Here is a 15,153-nt window from a genome sequence, read left to right on the forward strand (position 1 = left end):
AACATTTGGGTTGGGGGGGGGGGGCCTTGGAGAAAGGGGGGAGGGTATAAGTTGATTTGTTTAAATGTTGCTTACAAGTAGATACTTGAAAAGTTAATTGCATTTCGTCGTCCGAAGAAACATCGGTTTTCGCATTTTAACTTTAGTTTAAGTTAATAGAAATCTATGAAATTTAAACACACGGTTATTTACCACAAAAAGAAGGTTCGGATTGATTTTGAGAGTTTTGGTCCCAATAGTTTAGGAATAAGGGGCCAAAAAAGGGCCCATTTAGACATTTTTCTTGATTTTCACACAATAACTTCAGTATAAGTAAATAGAAATTTATGAAATTCAAATACAATGTTTAAGAACACAAAAGAAAGGTTGGGATTGATTTTGGGAGTTTATGTCCCAAAAGTTTAGGAATTAGGGGCCATAAGGGGCCCAATTAAGCATTTTCTTGGTTTTCGCACTATAACTTTAGTATATGTAAATAGAAATCTATGAAATTTTAACACAAGGTTTATGACCATAAAGGAAGGTTAGGATTGATTTTGGGAGTTTTGGTCCCAACAGTTTAGTAATTAGGGACCAACAGGGTCAAAATTAAACTTGAATAATTGGGGTTCTTAAATACTAGTATGCCGAATCTGAACTGTGAATGCAGATTCTTAATTTTTGGTCCCGTTTTCAAATTGGTCTACATTAAGGTCCAAAGGATCCAAAATCAAACTAACTTTGATTTTAACAAAAAAGGAATTCTTGGGGAACTTTGATATGATGAATCTAACCATGTATTTAGAATTGGGATATTGGACCATAATAGGTAAGTTTAAGTTCTTAGACCACATTCATTCTGTGTCAGAAAACTATGTTGTGTCAACTGTTCGCAATCCGAATTCAGTGTTGTATCAAGCTTTAATGTTGTGTCCATACTGTTCAGGATTCCAACTCTGCGGTCGTATATCGCTGTGCTCTGTGGAGCATCTGGTTTAAGGTTGACAGGTGATGAACTTCATGGGATTGCAAAAGCCGGGCCAATCTTGCTTATGGAAAGGCAAGATATATATGGCCCTAACAAACGTAAGAAAATTCTTAATTTCTTATGGCACACATCCGTCTGAGATGTTATTCCACCAGCATGAATCACAAAAATTGACCCGTAACATAATATTAACAAACCAATAATAGAATCATTTGGTCAAAGCATTTCGAAACTGAAACTGAAGTGTGATGGACGGGTGGATATAGAGGGACAGGCAAATTGAACACATTTTAAGTTGGTGGTGATTTAAAAAAAAAAAAAGGCAATGGGTGATAGCTAATATCGGAAGTCCAGTATAATGGAATCCTCTTAATATATACATGTAGCTATTAACATATCATTAATAACTGCTTTGTTGAACTACTATCCCGCAAATGAAATTCATGATCTCCGAGATAGACAAATAGAATACATCTGCTAGGTTGGAATTGTGCTAATCCCGGAAAAATAATTATGCTATTACCGGCAAAACTATCAAATCAGAATTATCAAGCAATATAATTTTATCAATAAGGAATCATTCCGTACTATGCGTCGTTCTACATATATCTCACAAGTTCTAGATTCTGATAACTTAATATCTTGTTGTGTGTGTGTGTGTTTGGAAAGGGGATTCAGCTGAAGCACACTTCTTATCCTTCTGAAATCCCCCTTCTTTCCTTTAAGATAGTAAACCGGTAAATAGAAGTATCATTTGTTTAGGATGAATCTTCAAAAAAATTGTTTTGCTATTCTCAACGTTTTTTTTTAACCTTTACATGAAATTCAGAATTACGCCCTTATTTTCTGTATTTGTCTCTGTAACCTTTACAAAAGACTGCATTAATCCCGAGATTTGGAATGGAACCACTAAGCTGAGAATGTCTGCATAAATACAAGATTAATAACAGTAATAATTTGAATACAAATTCCACACATTCAATTAACTGCAACACTAGAAACAGCGCAGCACATACCATTCGTATTGTTCTTTGTAATTATCAATGTTTTCTAGTCCCAACAAGTTGTAAACATTCATGAATACAAGACTTAAGTGTCCCATGTGAAATAAAAAAAGTAAATTTCCAATGTCCCACTCTTTATGCACACATTTGATCGATTCAAGGTTCAAGGGCAAAAACTAAAATAAACACTTTCGTGCCGCAATTTTTTATTTTTGGGGGCGGGGAGGAGTTGTAGTAGGTTTAACTCATGTTCGTCAGTACATTAATTATAGTTGTCACAAAGTTGGTTTCTATTTTATAATGTTTGTTTACCTCAATCAAATCTTATTAAACATGTATACACAGAGATCAAGTTTGAATTGTATTGGTGTCACTGTTAACTGTATAATTTGTCTTATATGGCCAGGTTAACTAAAGACATGTCTACATACACTACTATATTTTTTTACTTTCATGTAGATTTTTTTTTATCTTTTCGGAATAATGACATGTAACCGTCTCATTAACAATTATACCACATCTTCTTTTTTAAATTAACAGAAAAGATAAAAAAAAAAAAAATCTAGATGAATGTCGAAAAATATAGTAGTGTATGTATGACGAAAAGAGGGCTCCAGAAAGGTTCTTCTAAAAACAAATGGTAAATTTTAATAAATTTCTTTAGTTAACCAGGCCATATAGGTTACATGACATTATTCCGACAACCCATTGGTCCGACAGCCCATTGGTCCGACAGTCCATTAGTCCGACAGCCCATTAGTCGGACAACCCATTAGTCCGAAAACCTATTGGTCCAACAGCACATTAGTCCAACAGCCAATTAGTCTGACAACCCATTAGTACAACAACCCAATAGTCCAACAATCCATTGCTCCGACAGCCCAATACTCCCACAATCCATAAGTCCAACACTTATCAAGTCAAGCATAAGGGTGACAGGATAAAAAAAAATGTCTGTCTGTATTATTAGATATAAAAACATGTTTTTAAAGTAATAACTCTGTATATATAACATCAGGCTTAGGTAGTTCGAATACTTTCTATATACTCAATTCGAAATCTGTATATAGAATAAAACAGAACAGAATATTTCATTTTTCCAAATTAAAGGGTCTATAAAGGGCATATAAACAACCAATGATGATGCAAACTACTGATGATACCTCGCCCAAATATTTCGTTGTTGAGTTTTGAATCTGAAAAAGCATCACACAGTATAGCTGACTAATATAAACCCCGAAACCAATTTTCAGAAATCTTTGTATTAAATTGTAGTTCTTCAAAATATGACGATTTTTTTTTACTTGGCTGTTATGTGAAAAGTGTTCGGTAAACAGGAAGTGGTTGCGTGATGAATCTGATAACTTATCACACGATATAGCCGACTTCAATAAACCTTTCAGAAATCCTTGTAATGTAGTTCATGAAAAAATTCAACGAAAATATTCATGGGACGGAGGGATGAACTGGACGGTTGGAAGGACGGACAGACAGACAGAGGAAGAACAGTATACCACACTTTTTTGAAGCAGCGGTATAATGATTGGAACAACATAAAGACTTTAAAACAATAATAATATGACATAATTATCTTTATAGCACCATAAGCCTCAGTCACAATCTGAGCCAAAACAATATAGAAAAGAACCCAACCATATTTTTCAAATAACAGTCAGTGTGAAGACATGTACTTCATAATTCAAAAGAACTATTTTTTAACAATACAATCGTCAGTATCCCCATAATAGTCAAGTTTTCTTATGTTAACATCGAGATGTGCTAGAAATGTGCTGAAAGAGTTCCTCCCTCAAATTGTTATGAAATGAGCATTCGATTGAAAAATTACACTCATCCTCAACTCTATCAGCTGTACATTACGATTTTTCAATTCTTAATGTAATGGGTGAGCACTGATTCTTAACTAACATAATTTATGCACTACCTTTCTTCAAATCTACGGAAACGTATTAGCGCCAAACATTTTTTTAAATTTTTCTTCCAATGTTTGCGTTACAATGCAAACCTTTGCGAAATAATGCAGACCTTTGATTTATCTTATTTCTTATTTAAGATTCAAAGGAAACAGTTGTTATTAATAGAGGAGGCTGTATATATTAAAATGTATCATTATTGTAGTCATTGCAAAGTAAAATCATTGAATAATTAGATCATATATCATTGACTTCAATAATGAGAAGAATAATATAAGAAAATGTGGTATGAATGCCAATAAGAAAACTCTTTATCTAAGTCACTATTCCTAAAAGTAAACCATCATAGGCCAAAGTACGGTTTTCAACACGGAGCATTAGCTTACACTGCATGAACAACAAACTATAAAGGCCCCCAAGAAACGATATCCTTGTTATTACTAGTATATATATATATTACAAAGAAAATTCAGTAAATTGCGGTTATACGGAAAACCTAAACATCAACCCTGCTAATATAGCTATAACCCAATATAAATATACTACCAAAGTAAGCTCTCGTTTGTGTTAAGTAGGTTGGCAAGAAATATATATAGAATGGAGATGTTTTATTAATAAAATTATGTTCTCTCTATTTAAATTGCTATCCAAGCATCTTAAAATTATATAACTTCATTATATTGAAATGAAAATTCAATGACTTTCTATCAAAGAATCTTGATCATATTCTGAGATTCAAAAAAAATAATGTTTCCTTAGTAAAAATTCATTTTAAAGCAGAAAGATAAATTTGTCCATTTGACTTGGAGTTTCACAATTGTATGACATTACTTTGGATCTTTCAATTTGAATATAAGTGAATATCGATAGGGGATTAATAAAGGAATCAAAAGAGTCAAAAAATATAGAGATCAATGTGCTTGATTTCGAGATATTAGCCATTGAAATTTTGGCTGGAAAATATTCTCTTGCCTTTTCATAGCTATTTCATTGACAAGTTTATATTCTCAAAACTATCAAAGAATAATTTGAATTTTATAAGACTTTTATAGATTCCTTAATATCATTATACATGTAAAAGATTTATAAAAAGAAAAATGGGGGTCAATGCCATTTTTTTTGGTATTCAAATGAATAAAACCTGAGGATTCCGAAAATCTGACAAAAAATCAAAAACCCTGACAAGCGAACTGCAATATTCCTTAACTAACCTCTGAAGCTAAACCCAAGTTATAGATAATCGATGTTGTATTTATAAAATTTCTGAAGAAAAAAAAAAAGATTCTATTTATAATCAGGCTCTCCGACCAAACATAATCTTTTCAAGAATCTACATGTATATCTCTAAAAAATAAACCTACCCCCCCCCTTTTCTAACCTTCCAACCATAATATTCGATTATATATAACATTTGTTGAACCTTATGAAATAAACAGAATAGACTGTAAGTGAAGCAAAGCAGTCATATTCCAATTTGAAAATAAACACCATCTATTTATGTATATTTTTACATAAGTTTCTATTTATGCAATTTCAGAGTGGATGTTGCTATGGATAATGTGTGTTTCCGTGGTAACAATTGAAGTCAACAACACTTGACGATTGTAATTTAAAGTTTGCATTAGCTTTTATGTATTTTTCTTATCGGTTATGAAAAATTCAGGACATTTAAGCTCTTAAACTGCAATATTCTGCAAATGAAAACTCCGTTTCCAAGGAAAAAATCGGTTGCTATGGTGATAAAACTAAAAAAAATCCCACACATTTTTCTATTAAATTTGGTAAAGTAGTATCCAAACTTCATAACTTCAGTGCTTACTATTCTGTACACATTTGCACTTTTCTAAAAAAAACACCAGAGAAAATGTGATAATTCAGCAAAAATCCCAATTTCAGAAAAGTTGAAAATATGCATTTTTTCACAAAATTTTACAAAAAAATTACAAATTTGGTTGACATACATTCTTCATCAAAATGAAGCTTTAACCAAGTTCTATCAATGTTACATATGAAAATTAATGAAAAATGCACGATTTGATTCATAATCAGGCTCTGAATTGTGGTGATTTAGCTGATTTTTGAAGGATTTTACCATGCTTAACAACCAAATAATTGTGTGTCCGTTACCATGGCAACCACTCATATTTTCCCACTCAAAATTATTTTTTGAGCATTTTTCATTTATGGCTTCTACTAGGCCAATTATAGAAAAAATCTGAAACCTTCATGTATCGCACGCTGCCTGGTTCTTACAAAGAGCTGTACTTAATAGACGTCATAATTCACTGAAACTTAATGTTGGTATGTATATAACCGATTGGAACGATAATCAAATGCGTTTCTGCAAGTCACTTACAACAATTAAATCTTTGGGATATCCTTAGGTGATATTGTTACTCAACATTTCTGTCTTTACCGTACATATTTCCCTCTACTTTTATATAAGTAGTTATTCTGCAGATGTTTAACAATTGAGCTGTTGTTAAATGTGTGCTTGCCGTAGTTTATACCAGTTAAAAGGGAAGGCATGTAAATGATGTGCAATATTTATTTCACTTACAAATTACTGAGTTGGAATACATATATATTTATTACATTATATGTTGATTTAATTTAATACCGCAATGTTATGCACAAGGAAAAAATGCTGGATATACATCAATTTGACAAGAATCAAGCAGCGTCAATAAACAATAAACATTAATTATGTAACACTCTGATTTGATAATTTTAGAATGATGTTTGCTCCTTAGTTGTGAAATTGAAATTAACCAAAGTAAAATAATAACTTTAATTTAACGCAGGTAAACGTCGAATTTTATATCGGGTGAAATCAATAATTCTGAAAAGGATGTCTAGCAATACACTGCACTATCATTACAATATAGATTTGCTCAAATATTTTGACAAATTGTTAGCAACGAGCGAGGCAACGTATTAAAGTTACACTTCAAGTGTTTTAAATTCTCCAGTTGCAAAATACACTTGTAATCGTGTATATTTTATTTCAACCTTCAATGAACACATAGAAAATAATTTTAACTTGACATATATATATAGAAGAAATTTAAATCTATTTATGTATCATGACATATTTCCTATTTAAGGAAGTTATGCAGTTAGGATTTCCAAATATACTACACACCATCTTAATGACCTTAGTTGGCCTGGATATTAGAAATGCTGTCACAACATACCAAGCCAATTCCATCGATAAAAACAAGTCGGTTTAACCGTAACTTAAGACCAAATTATATAAAAAAACAGGTGTTTAGGTTGGAGACAGAGATCAACGGACGATCAATGGATATCAATGGAACTCCTACCTTTTTTTGTAAATAAACCTAGTTCTCTGTTTCATTGGAACTGAACGTATTGTTTATTTTAATTAATACTTCTGTAAATCTTTTCTGACACCGGTGTATCCTATATAAAGTATATAATGACTGACTTAAATATATACTTCAGCCTACCTGTAACTAGGATCTGTCATGTGACCTACGAAAAGGTAGATAACTGCATGATATATGATTGACATACCTTTTCACCCTTGCCAAAAAAAACAGTAGCAGAGGCGACACAAAAACTTTAATTGAAATCCCTTTGCTGTTAAAATGTTAAGGTATAGACTATTCCCTTTACAAAATGTTTCATTTAACTGGATACAATGACTATTTAACAACACAATAAAATCCTATTGACACCCTCAACCCCCTTTTTTCAAAAGGTCAAATGGTCGCCCCTCAAGTCTTGGTCTAGAAATAAATTGAAAAAAAATAAAAAAATACATTATCTTTAAAAAACAACCCTTTTTATGCATATGACATTTCATGACCCAATTTGATGTTTAGAAAACTGAGCTAAAACTGTTTGAAAAAATGAAGATGTAGTATACTGGTGCTTCAAATGAAAACAACATTTAGTCGCAAAAATTATTATTTCCATATATAAAAATTAAAGTATTGAACATTTTTTTTAACTTCTCCGTCAGCTTGTGACCAACACGAACTATTGAACATGTTGAACATGTATTTAGATTGATAAGATAAAAATTGAAAATGGGTAATGTGTCAAGAGACAACAACCCGACCAAAGAGTAAAACAAACAACCGAAGGCCACAAATGGCTCTTCAACACAGCAAGAAAATGCCGCTACCGGAGGCGGGCCTCAGCTGCATTCTGAACAAAAAAAATCCCAGTTAGGTGAAAATGGACATCTTACTAAACTCCTACAAATATAAATGAACTAAAATTTTAAAAATCATGCAATACCAGAGGTTCCTGATAAGGAACAGACGCAAAAATTCGGCGGAGTTAAATATGTTTAGCGAGATCTCAACCCTCCCTCTATACCTGTAGCCAATATAGATTAAACAAACACACAGCAAATACGCACATCAAAACTCACTTTAAAAGAATTCTTAGTTTAAAACCATTAAATATATAGGCCAAATTAACTCAATATTTTATGGGCATTATCTTTTTTTTCATTTTGTGTGTTTCTTTTAACTAAGTTTCGTTTCGATTTTAAAGATTTCAGATATCTTAAATCATTTGAACTTTTACAAGGCTAGCGTAATAACCTAAACAACATTACTTTTTTTTTATTTTTATAGTATTTAGGTCCTTTGACATACATCTATATTTATGTAGGTCTGTGTTCCAAATGTATATACCAGATTTACCGGCAAAGTATAGTTTTAATCTAACCTACGGAATAAATTATATAAAAAAAATGTTTAAAATAGAACAACATTTTTGTATGATGACGGTTTCTGATTTTTTTATTTCAAATTGGTGTTATGAGACAAAATAAGAAGGCGTTGACGGTGGAAGCTGATTAATGCTTTATGATTGTTTTGTTGTGTATGGCATGGCTATAAGTTTTTTTTTTTTTTTTTTTTTTTTTTTTTTCATTGTCATATACATGTCGTTTACGATTATACCAGATTATTCCCGATTTGCTCATCATCTTATTTTGAACACATTTCCTCCTGAAACTACACAGTATTACAACTTATCACCACAATTTAAACTTGTTTGATATGAGTAGCTCGCTTGGTGTCATTTGTTGAGCAAGAATTTCCAACCTTTCTGGAACACCCTGTTGTTTTTTATTTGGAGGGGACATTTTTTTCTCTGTCAAGAGACTGTTCATCATTCCTTTCTAAAGATTGCTTGTCTTTGCTATTGCTATTTAGAAGTTGTAGGATTTCGCCATATGTTTTTGTCTCCATATGTTATTGTTCAACTTGTCACTTACATAGACCGCTTGGTATCTCCTTCATTTACATTTTTTTTTAAACGTGAAAATCAAATTGATCGTTCGTTCGAAAACTTTTGATGGATTTGATAAAAGGGCTTCTGTTTTCTTTTTCTTGATTTCCTTTTTAGCTCAACAACGTTTGTGTGTTTACAAGAAAGGCGAAAGTTACCACAAAGATATTCATACTCAGAAGCCAAAAAACAAACTGACGATATCATTGCAAAAAATCAAATATATATTGACTTAACTTTGAAAAGTTTAAAGTGAAACATCAATAAATTATTTAGTATGTACATATGTCACACTTACGCAGAACTCGAGTATGAAATGAATACGATGTATTATATTGACAGAAAATCTCGCTTATCTTCCTTTACCCATATATTTTTTGACAGTGACTATTTTGCCGGCTCTGATTTTCGAAATGAAAATGATTAGACCCTGGAACTATTTATCAGATATAGAATATGAATTTTGTAATTTGTACTTTATATGAGAAAGTTAAATGTGAGCAAAATTTCTATTCATCTTCCTCCAAATTGTATAAAGGTTTTTCTTCGAAAACAAAGCAAATAAAAGCAACAGTAATATACCGCTATCTAAAAGTCATAAATCGATTAAGCGAAAATAATTCCTGATCACAAACCAAATCGAGACAAACACATCCACTATAAGCGTATAAACAATAGAATAACGGAAACACTAAGCTGCTACAAAATCAAACGCCAACAATCATAGAGACGGAATATTTGATAACAAATCCCGTATTCCTGACTTGGTATAGGACATTTTAAACATATTCCTTTTTTCCATTCTCAATTGTATAGCACAGCCATCGGTTGCTTTTTTTTCTCCGAGTTACACAATTTGAATTCAAAAATCATAAGATCTAGAGCTGGACTATCCTGGTTTTATATTGTTTTTTGGTTGATGTCGCACAAGGCACAAATCGGTTTTATCATATACTATGGATTCATTTATTTTCGTGGTTACCAATAGATTGAGGATATTCGTAGACATTTGAGTTCATGGTTTTGTCGAAGTCTGTATACAAGCCATCATAAGACTTTTCATTCTTTGAACATTTTATTTCGTGGATCAACTGTTCCCACGTAATCTACGAAAATTGATATCCAACGAATAATAATGAATCCACAGCATATAGTTGTAAGAAAAGTTTTATTATTTTATCAAAATCTTTTTTGAATAATTTCTCGCTACAGAACATATGTATTCGGTCAAAGGACCTAACGCCATGCATGATGGTATATTTTAAACGAGTTTTGCTAAATTCTTCACCAATCGAATGTCGAGTGTATTTGGATTGTTCAGGTTTTTTGGCAAAAGCTGTCTTATCATGCAATATATTTGCATTTTATTACATATATTTAATATCAAAATTACGTTTTTATATGCAAATTCAATAACGATAGGTAATTGCCATATTTTGTTACAATTGTGTAATGAATCTAATTATAAAAATAAACATAGTACACTATCAATATAGTTTGATATGAAGTTGTTGAAAGGTTTTGAAAATTAAATCAATAGATTTAAACGATTTATATAGCTCAATATAAATGTTAAAAGTCCGTAAACCCAAACTTTGATAAGATATGTGCAGTAATGTTATCATTTGCGACTCAGCTGTTGAATTGATATTTAGATGATATTTGAAATGAATATATTTTGAAACATACGTGTAGTTTTAAAATTATAATTTATTTAAACAATTTAATTGGATTTTAACAAATGCAAGGTAAATGTTAATTAAAATGTTAGTAAATAAAATTTGTATATGTTGTTTTACATAAAAGAAAGTGTCGTTTCAAATGATATAAATGGTGATATAATTAGGTATTCAAAGACGTTTTTTATGCGACTAAATCTAAATTTGATAAAAGTCTTTCAACCTTTATTCTGTGTTTTAAGAGAAGCATGTATTAGGTTTTACACAAAATTTGAGGATTTTAAAAATATTGTAAATTACAAAAGAAGGGACAAAGCCGTTTTTATTGCCATAGATAAATAAATAAATGTCTTGCATTCATGTATAGAATTTTTACTTGTTCCTTCTTAACTTGGTTTTGTTTTTAAATAATCGAATTCTGTCCATGCGTTGGCAATTTTTAATGTGTTTCGGACGTAGAGTTACACTCTTCTTTTTCTTCTCTTCTCCTAACGTCGCCTTTCAAATATAAAAATAAGCAGATGTGTCATGATTAAAATGAGAGACCCAAAGAAAAAACAATGTTTGATTAACCTCAATGATCAACGCTAGGAAACAGCGCCATAAATTCTGAGACACGGCATAATTTTTTGGAATCTATTTGTGCGAAAATTGCGTCCTTTTGCGTCATAACCTTTTTCTTCCAATGGTCCGTTTGTGCCACCTGTTTTATAATTAAACAGCATCAGTTGTGTCAATAAAAACATATAACGATCGCAACAATTAAAATAAAAAATGACGTCCCTTCGTATTTATCCAGGCTGTTTGCGTGTCTGTGTTTGTTCTGAAAAAGGTGATTAAATCACGCGTACTTTCGATCAGTTTCGCCTCCCTTTTCCTTCTATCATAGGGTTATGATAAGTAGGTAAAGTGAGTGGTATACAAATATGGTAAGGGTAATTCAGAAAAAAAAGGCGGTTTGAAAATTATTAAGTTATTATAATTTACTGCTTTATTTTTCATCAAGCAACAAAAAAAAAAGCCGTCATTATCATTATTGTTATAAAAGATTGAATATCTCGGGAATCATGTTGATCTTTTACTTATTCGTTCTGTTCTTTATATTTTGTTTATTTGAATCGTGCGTAGGTTTACTGTAAACATGAGGAGTTGTCATACGATTGCCAATGAGACAGCTATCCACACAAGTATCAAATGAACTGGTTGTAAGCAATAATAGGCAACAATACGGATTTCAACAATGAGAAAACCCAATACTGTATAGACGGCTTTAATGAACCCGAAAAAGATGAAACAATTCAGTTGAGAAAAACTAACTGCCTGATATATACCAAATATATTTACGAAAACAATTATGGCAGCTATACACGACCAAACATATGTTTTCCTGTTGTTTACCCGACAAAGGTTTTTTTTAAACTGCATATATTCCAAATACATTATGCAAAAACAAACAATCAACTTATACAAACAGTTATGATTGCACTATTAGTGATAATATCTAATGAGATTTTAAAGGAGCGAGTAAGCAAAAGTGTCGCTAAAAATTGTTATTGTACAATATTTCAAAACTTTGTAGCACGGGATCCTTTTCAATAATCGACAGTAAAAAGTCGGATTCAAAATGTTCAATGATGGTCTGTATCAATATACAGTTGCAGGGCTAAATATTTTATAAGTTTAATAAAATAAAGGAAGATCTTATTTCTTTTTTAGGATAGTTTATAAAATGATAAGACGACGAAAAAGACCAAAAAGAAAAGAATTAAGGTTTCCAATTATAATGCTCAATGTGAGTAAGACTGTTCAACGTAATAAAATATTACCAGATAATAACAAATACTCTTTCTCATATACAAGAGACAAAGAGGAAATCATAGAAACAGCACGTAATAGACGACCGGACAAGAATGTCCATTTGTGTTTGTCTGACAGGGGACCTAGACCTAAGCCGAACAGAGAATGGACACCATTATATGTTAGGGAAAAGCAAAACATGCACACAGACAGTGAAGGACTTTATAGTAAACACGTGGACAGTTTATATCGTTTTATAAACAGACAAAATTCTACTATTTTACCTCCTATAGCTACATCTAGAAGAATGAAGAGAAACGTCCTTGATGAAGATAAATTACAGGAAAAACGCTATGTTATGATGGATGCATTTGGGGAAGGTAAAATGTCAAGATTTTCGAGGGACCAGTGTTATTTACCTTCGGTCTATAATCAATTTCTTAATTGTAAAACGTGTAAAAAATCGTACGTAAATGATAAGTATATTGAGGAGTATAAGAAACGTAACTATAAAACTCCAACATGTTCAAATAGATTGATGAATAGTAAAGTGCACTTTTGTGATGTACTGGGTAAACGGTGCTGTGCAACGTGCATTGAATCTGAAAATAGAGAATTTTCAAGGAGAATTGAAAACCGACTTCAAAGCGCATTAACTGACTCGGAATCAAGTACATTAGATTTGTGTTCTGATTTTGGTTAATCTGTATGAGTTCTGAGAAAGTTCGAAAATAGAATTTACAGAATCATTTACATTGGGTTTTTATTCATCATTTGGTTAATATGTGAATTTTTTATAGCTATCTGACCGACTCAAAAACCATGCACTACATATGATTTGTACGCATGCTCTAATAGATTAATCCTCGTTTTCTGTATTGTGTTACAGATATTTTCAACAATACATAGTTTTATTTGCCTCTGTGTATTAACATCTTCCAAAAAAAACCAGACTTGTATGTGTATTTTTACATCCCGCGAACCGCAAAAGAATATAAAATAATGAAATGGATAATAAGATGGATGTATCTGCCTGTCCCAAGTCAGGAGCCTGCAATTAAGTGGTTGTCGTTTGTTGATGAGTTACATATAAGTTTTTCGTTCATTTTTTGTACATTAATTAGAACGTTTGTTTCTCGTCTGAATTGTTTTACATTTGTCATTTCGGGGCCTGTTATAGCTGACTATGAGCTATGGGCTTTGCTCATTGTTGAAGGCCGTAGTTGTTAATTTCTGTGTCATTTGGTCTCTTGTGGAGAGCTATATTTCATCGTTTTTTTTGTATAGTTAAAACTCATGGATGATACAAGATACCAGGCGGATAATTATATACTGAAGATTTTTTAGTGACGCTGTTATAAAAAAAGTTAAAAGTTAAATTCAAGTAGGAAGTTGAAGCGCACTGAGAACCTAAAACTACGACAGGTTTTGTCATTACAGCCAGGGTAATCTATTTCCGAGGTAAAAATCCTTTTTATTTCGAACAATTCGACGTTTTGTACAACGTGTTAATTTTTAAAAGAAAAAGACATTATTTATTATTAGTTTTTATAACTCAACACAAATATATCATTGATATAACTTCATTCAGATTTCCGTGTGTGTGTATTAAACAAAGGAAACGGATAAGTTGTCGTAAAATTTATCAGATTTGTGAATTAAAAAGATTTAAATTGTAAAAATAACATATTTATAAGAAAATTTTTCATTGGAGTTTTCGGCATTCATTATGATCTCCGAAACAAATACTTATCTTCATAATGCAATGTTTATAGAAAGTATTTATTAACAATAACAACATCTAAATTATAGAAAAAAAATTGACAAAATAATATAAAATGCGGTTAAATATTGTGACCAGATAGTGTAATGGACTAAGTGTTACAAATCAGTTCTGTTACTTTACTTTAAGAAAAAAGATGGGAACAATAAATAACGTGGAATCCCAGAGTAAGGGCTATGACAAATGTAACTGTGTTGTGGGATTATGACAAAAGGAACATATTCGTGGTGTAGGGTTATTAAAAATACAAAATATGAGTTGGTTGTGGCTATAATAAAAGTAACATATTCGTGGGCTGTGGCTATAAAAAATAAAACATATCTGTTGGTTGTGGTTTTTACAATTGGAACATATGCTCGGGCTGTTGCTCCTATAAATGAGCATATCCGTTGTTGTGGCTATTACATATGGAACATATCCCTGGGTTAAGGCTACTATCAAAGAAACATAACCGTTGGTTGTGGTTTTTACAATTGTAACATATCAGTGGGTTGTGGTATTTACAATTGGAACATAGTTTTTTTTTTCCTTTTTTTTTAAACCCATAGATACTTTATTTCACTTTAATTGAAACATAGACTCGGACTGTGGCTACTATAAATGAAACATTTCCGTGGGGTATGGCTATAACGAATGGAACATATCCGTGGGTTGTGGCTATTACAAAGGAAACATATCCGTGAGCTATTACTATTACAAATGGAGAAGATATCCG

General features: G+C 31.6%; 1 protein-coding gene across 1 annotated transcript; it reads left to right on the forward strand.

The window, feature by feature from the left end:
* Window positions 1-10,777: 10,777 nt before the first annotated feature.
* Window positions 10,778-13,456, forward strand: LOC134686016 (uncharacterized). Its single transcript, XM_063545723.1, has 2 exons — window positions 10,778-10,927; window positions 12,575-13,456. The coding sequence occupies exon 2, from the start codon at window positions 12,588-12,590 to the stop codon at window positions 13,356-13,358; it is 771 nt and encodes a 256-aa protein (XP_063401793.1). The 5' UTR covers window positions 10,778-10,927; window positions 12,575-12,587; the 3' UTR covers window positions 13,359-13,456.
* The last annotated feature ends 1,697 nt before the right edge of the window (window positions 13,457-15,153 follow it).

The sequence above is a fragment of the Mytilus trossulus genome, chromosome 10 (genome assembly GCF_036588685.1).
Source record: "Mytilus trossulus isolate FHL-02 chromosome 10, PNRI_Mtr1.1.1.hap1, whole genome shotgun sequence".
Classification (NCBI taxonomy): Eukaryota; Metazoa; Mollusca; class Bivalvia; order Mytilida; family Mytilidae; genus Mytilus; species Mytilus trossulus.

Bases quoted from the DNA above. Each gene is read 5' to 3' on its own strand.
- LOC134686016 (XM_063545723.1), top strand. From the start codon at position 12,588: ATGATAAGACGACGAAAAAGACCAAAAAGAAAAGAATTAAGGTTTCCA.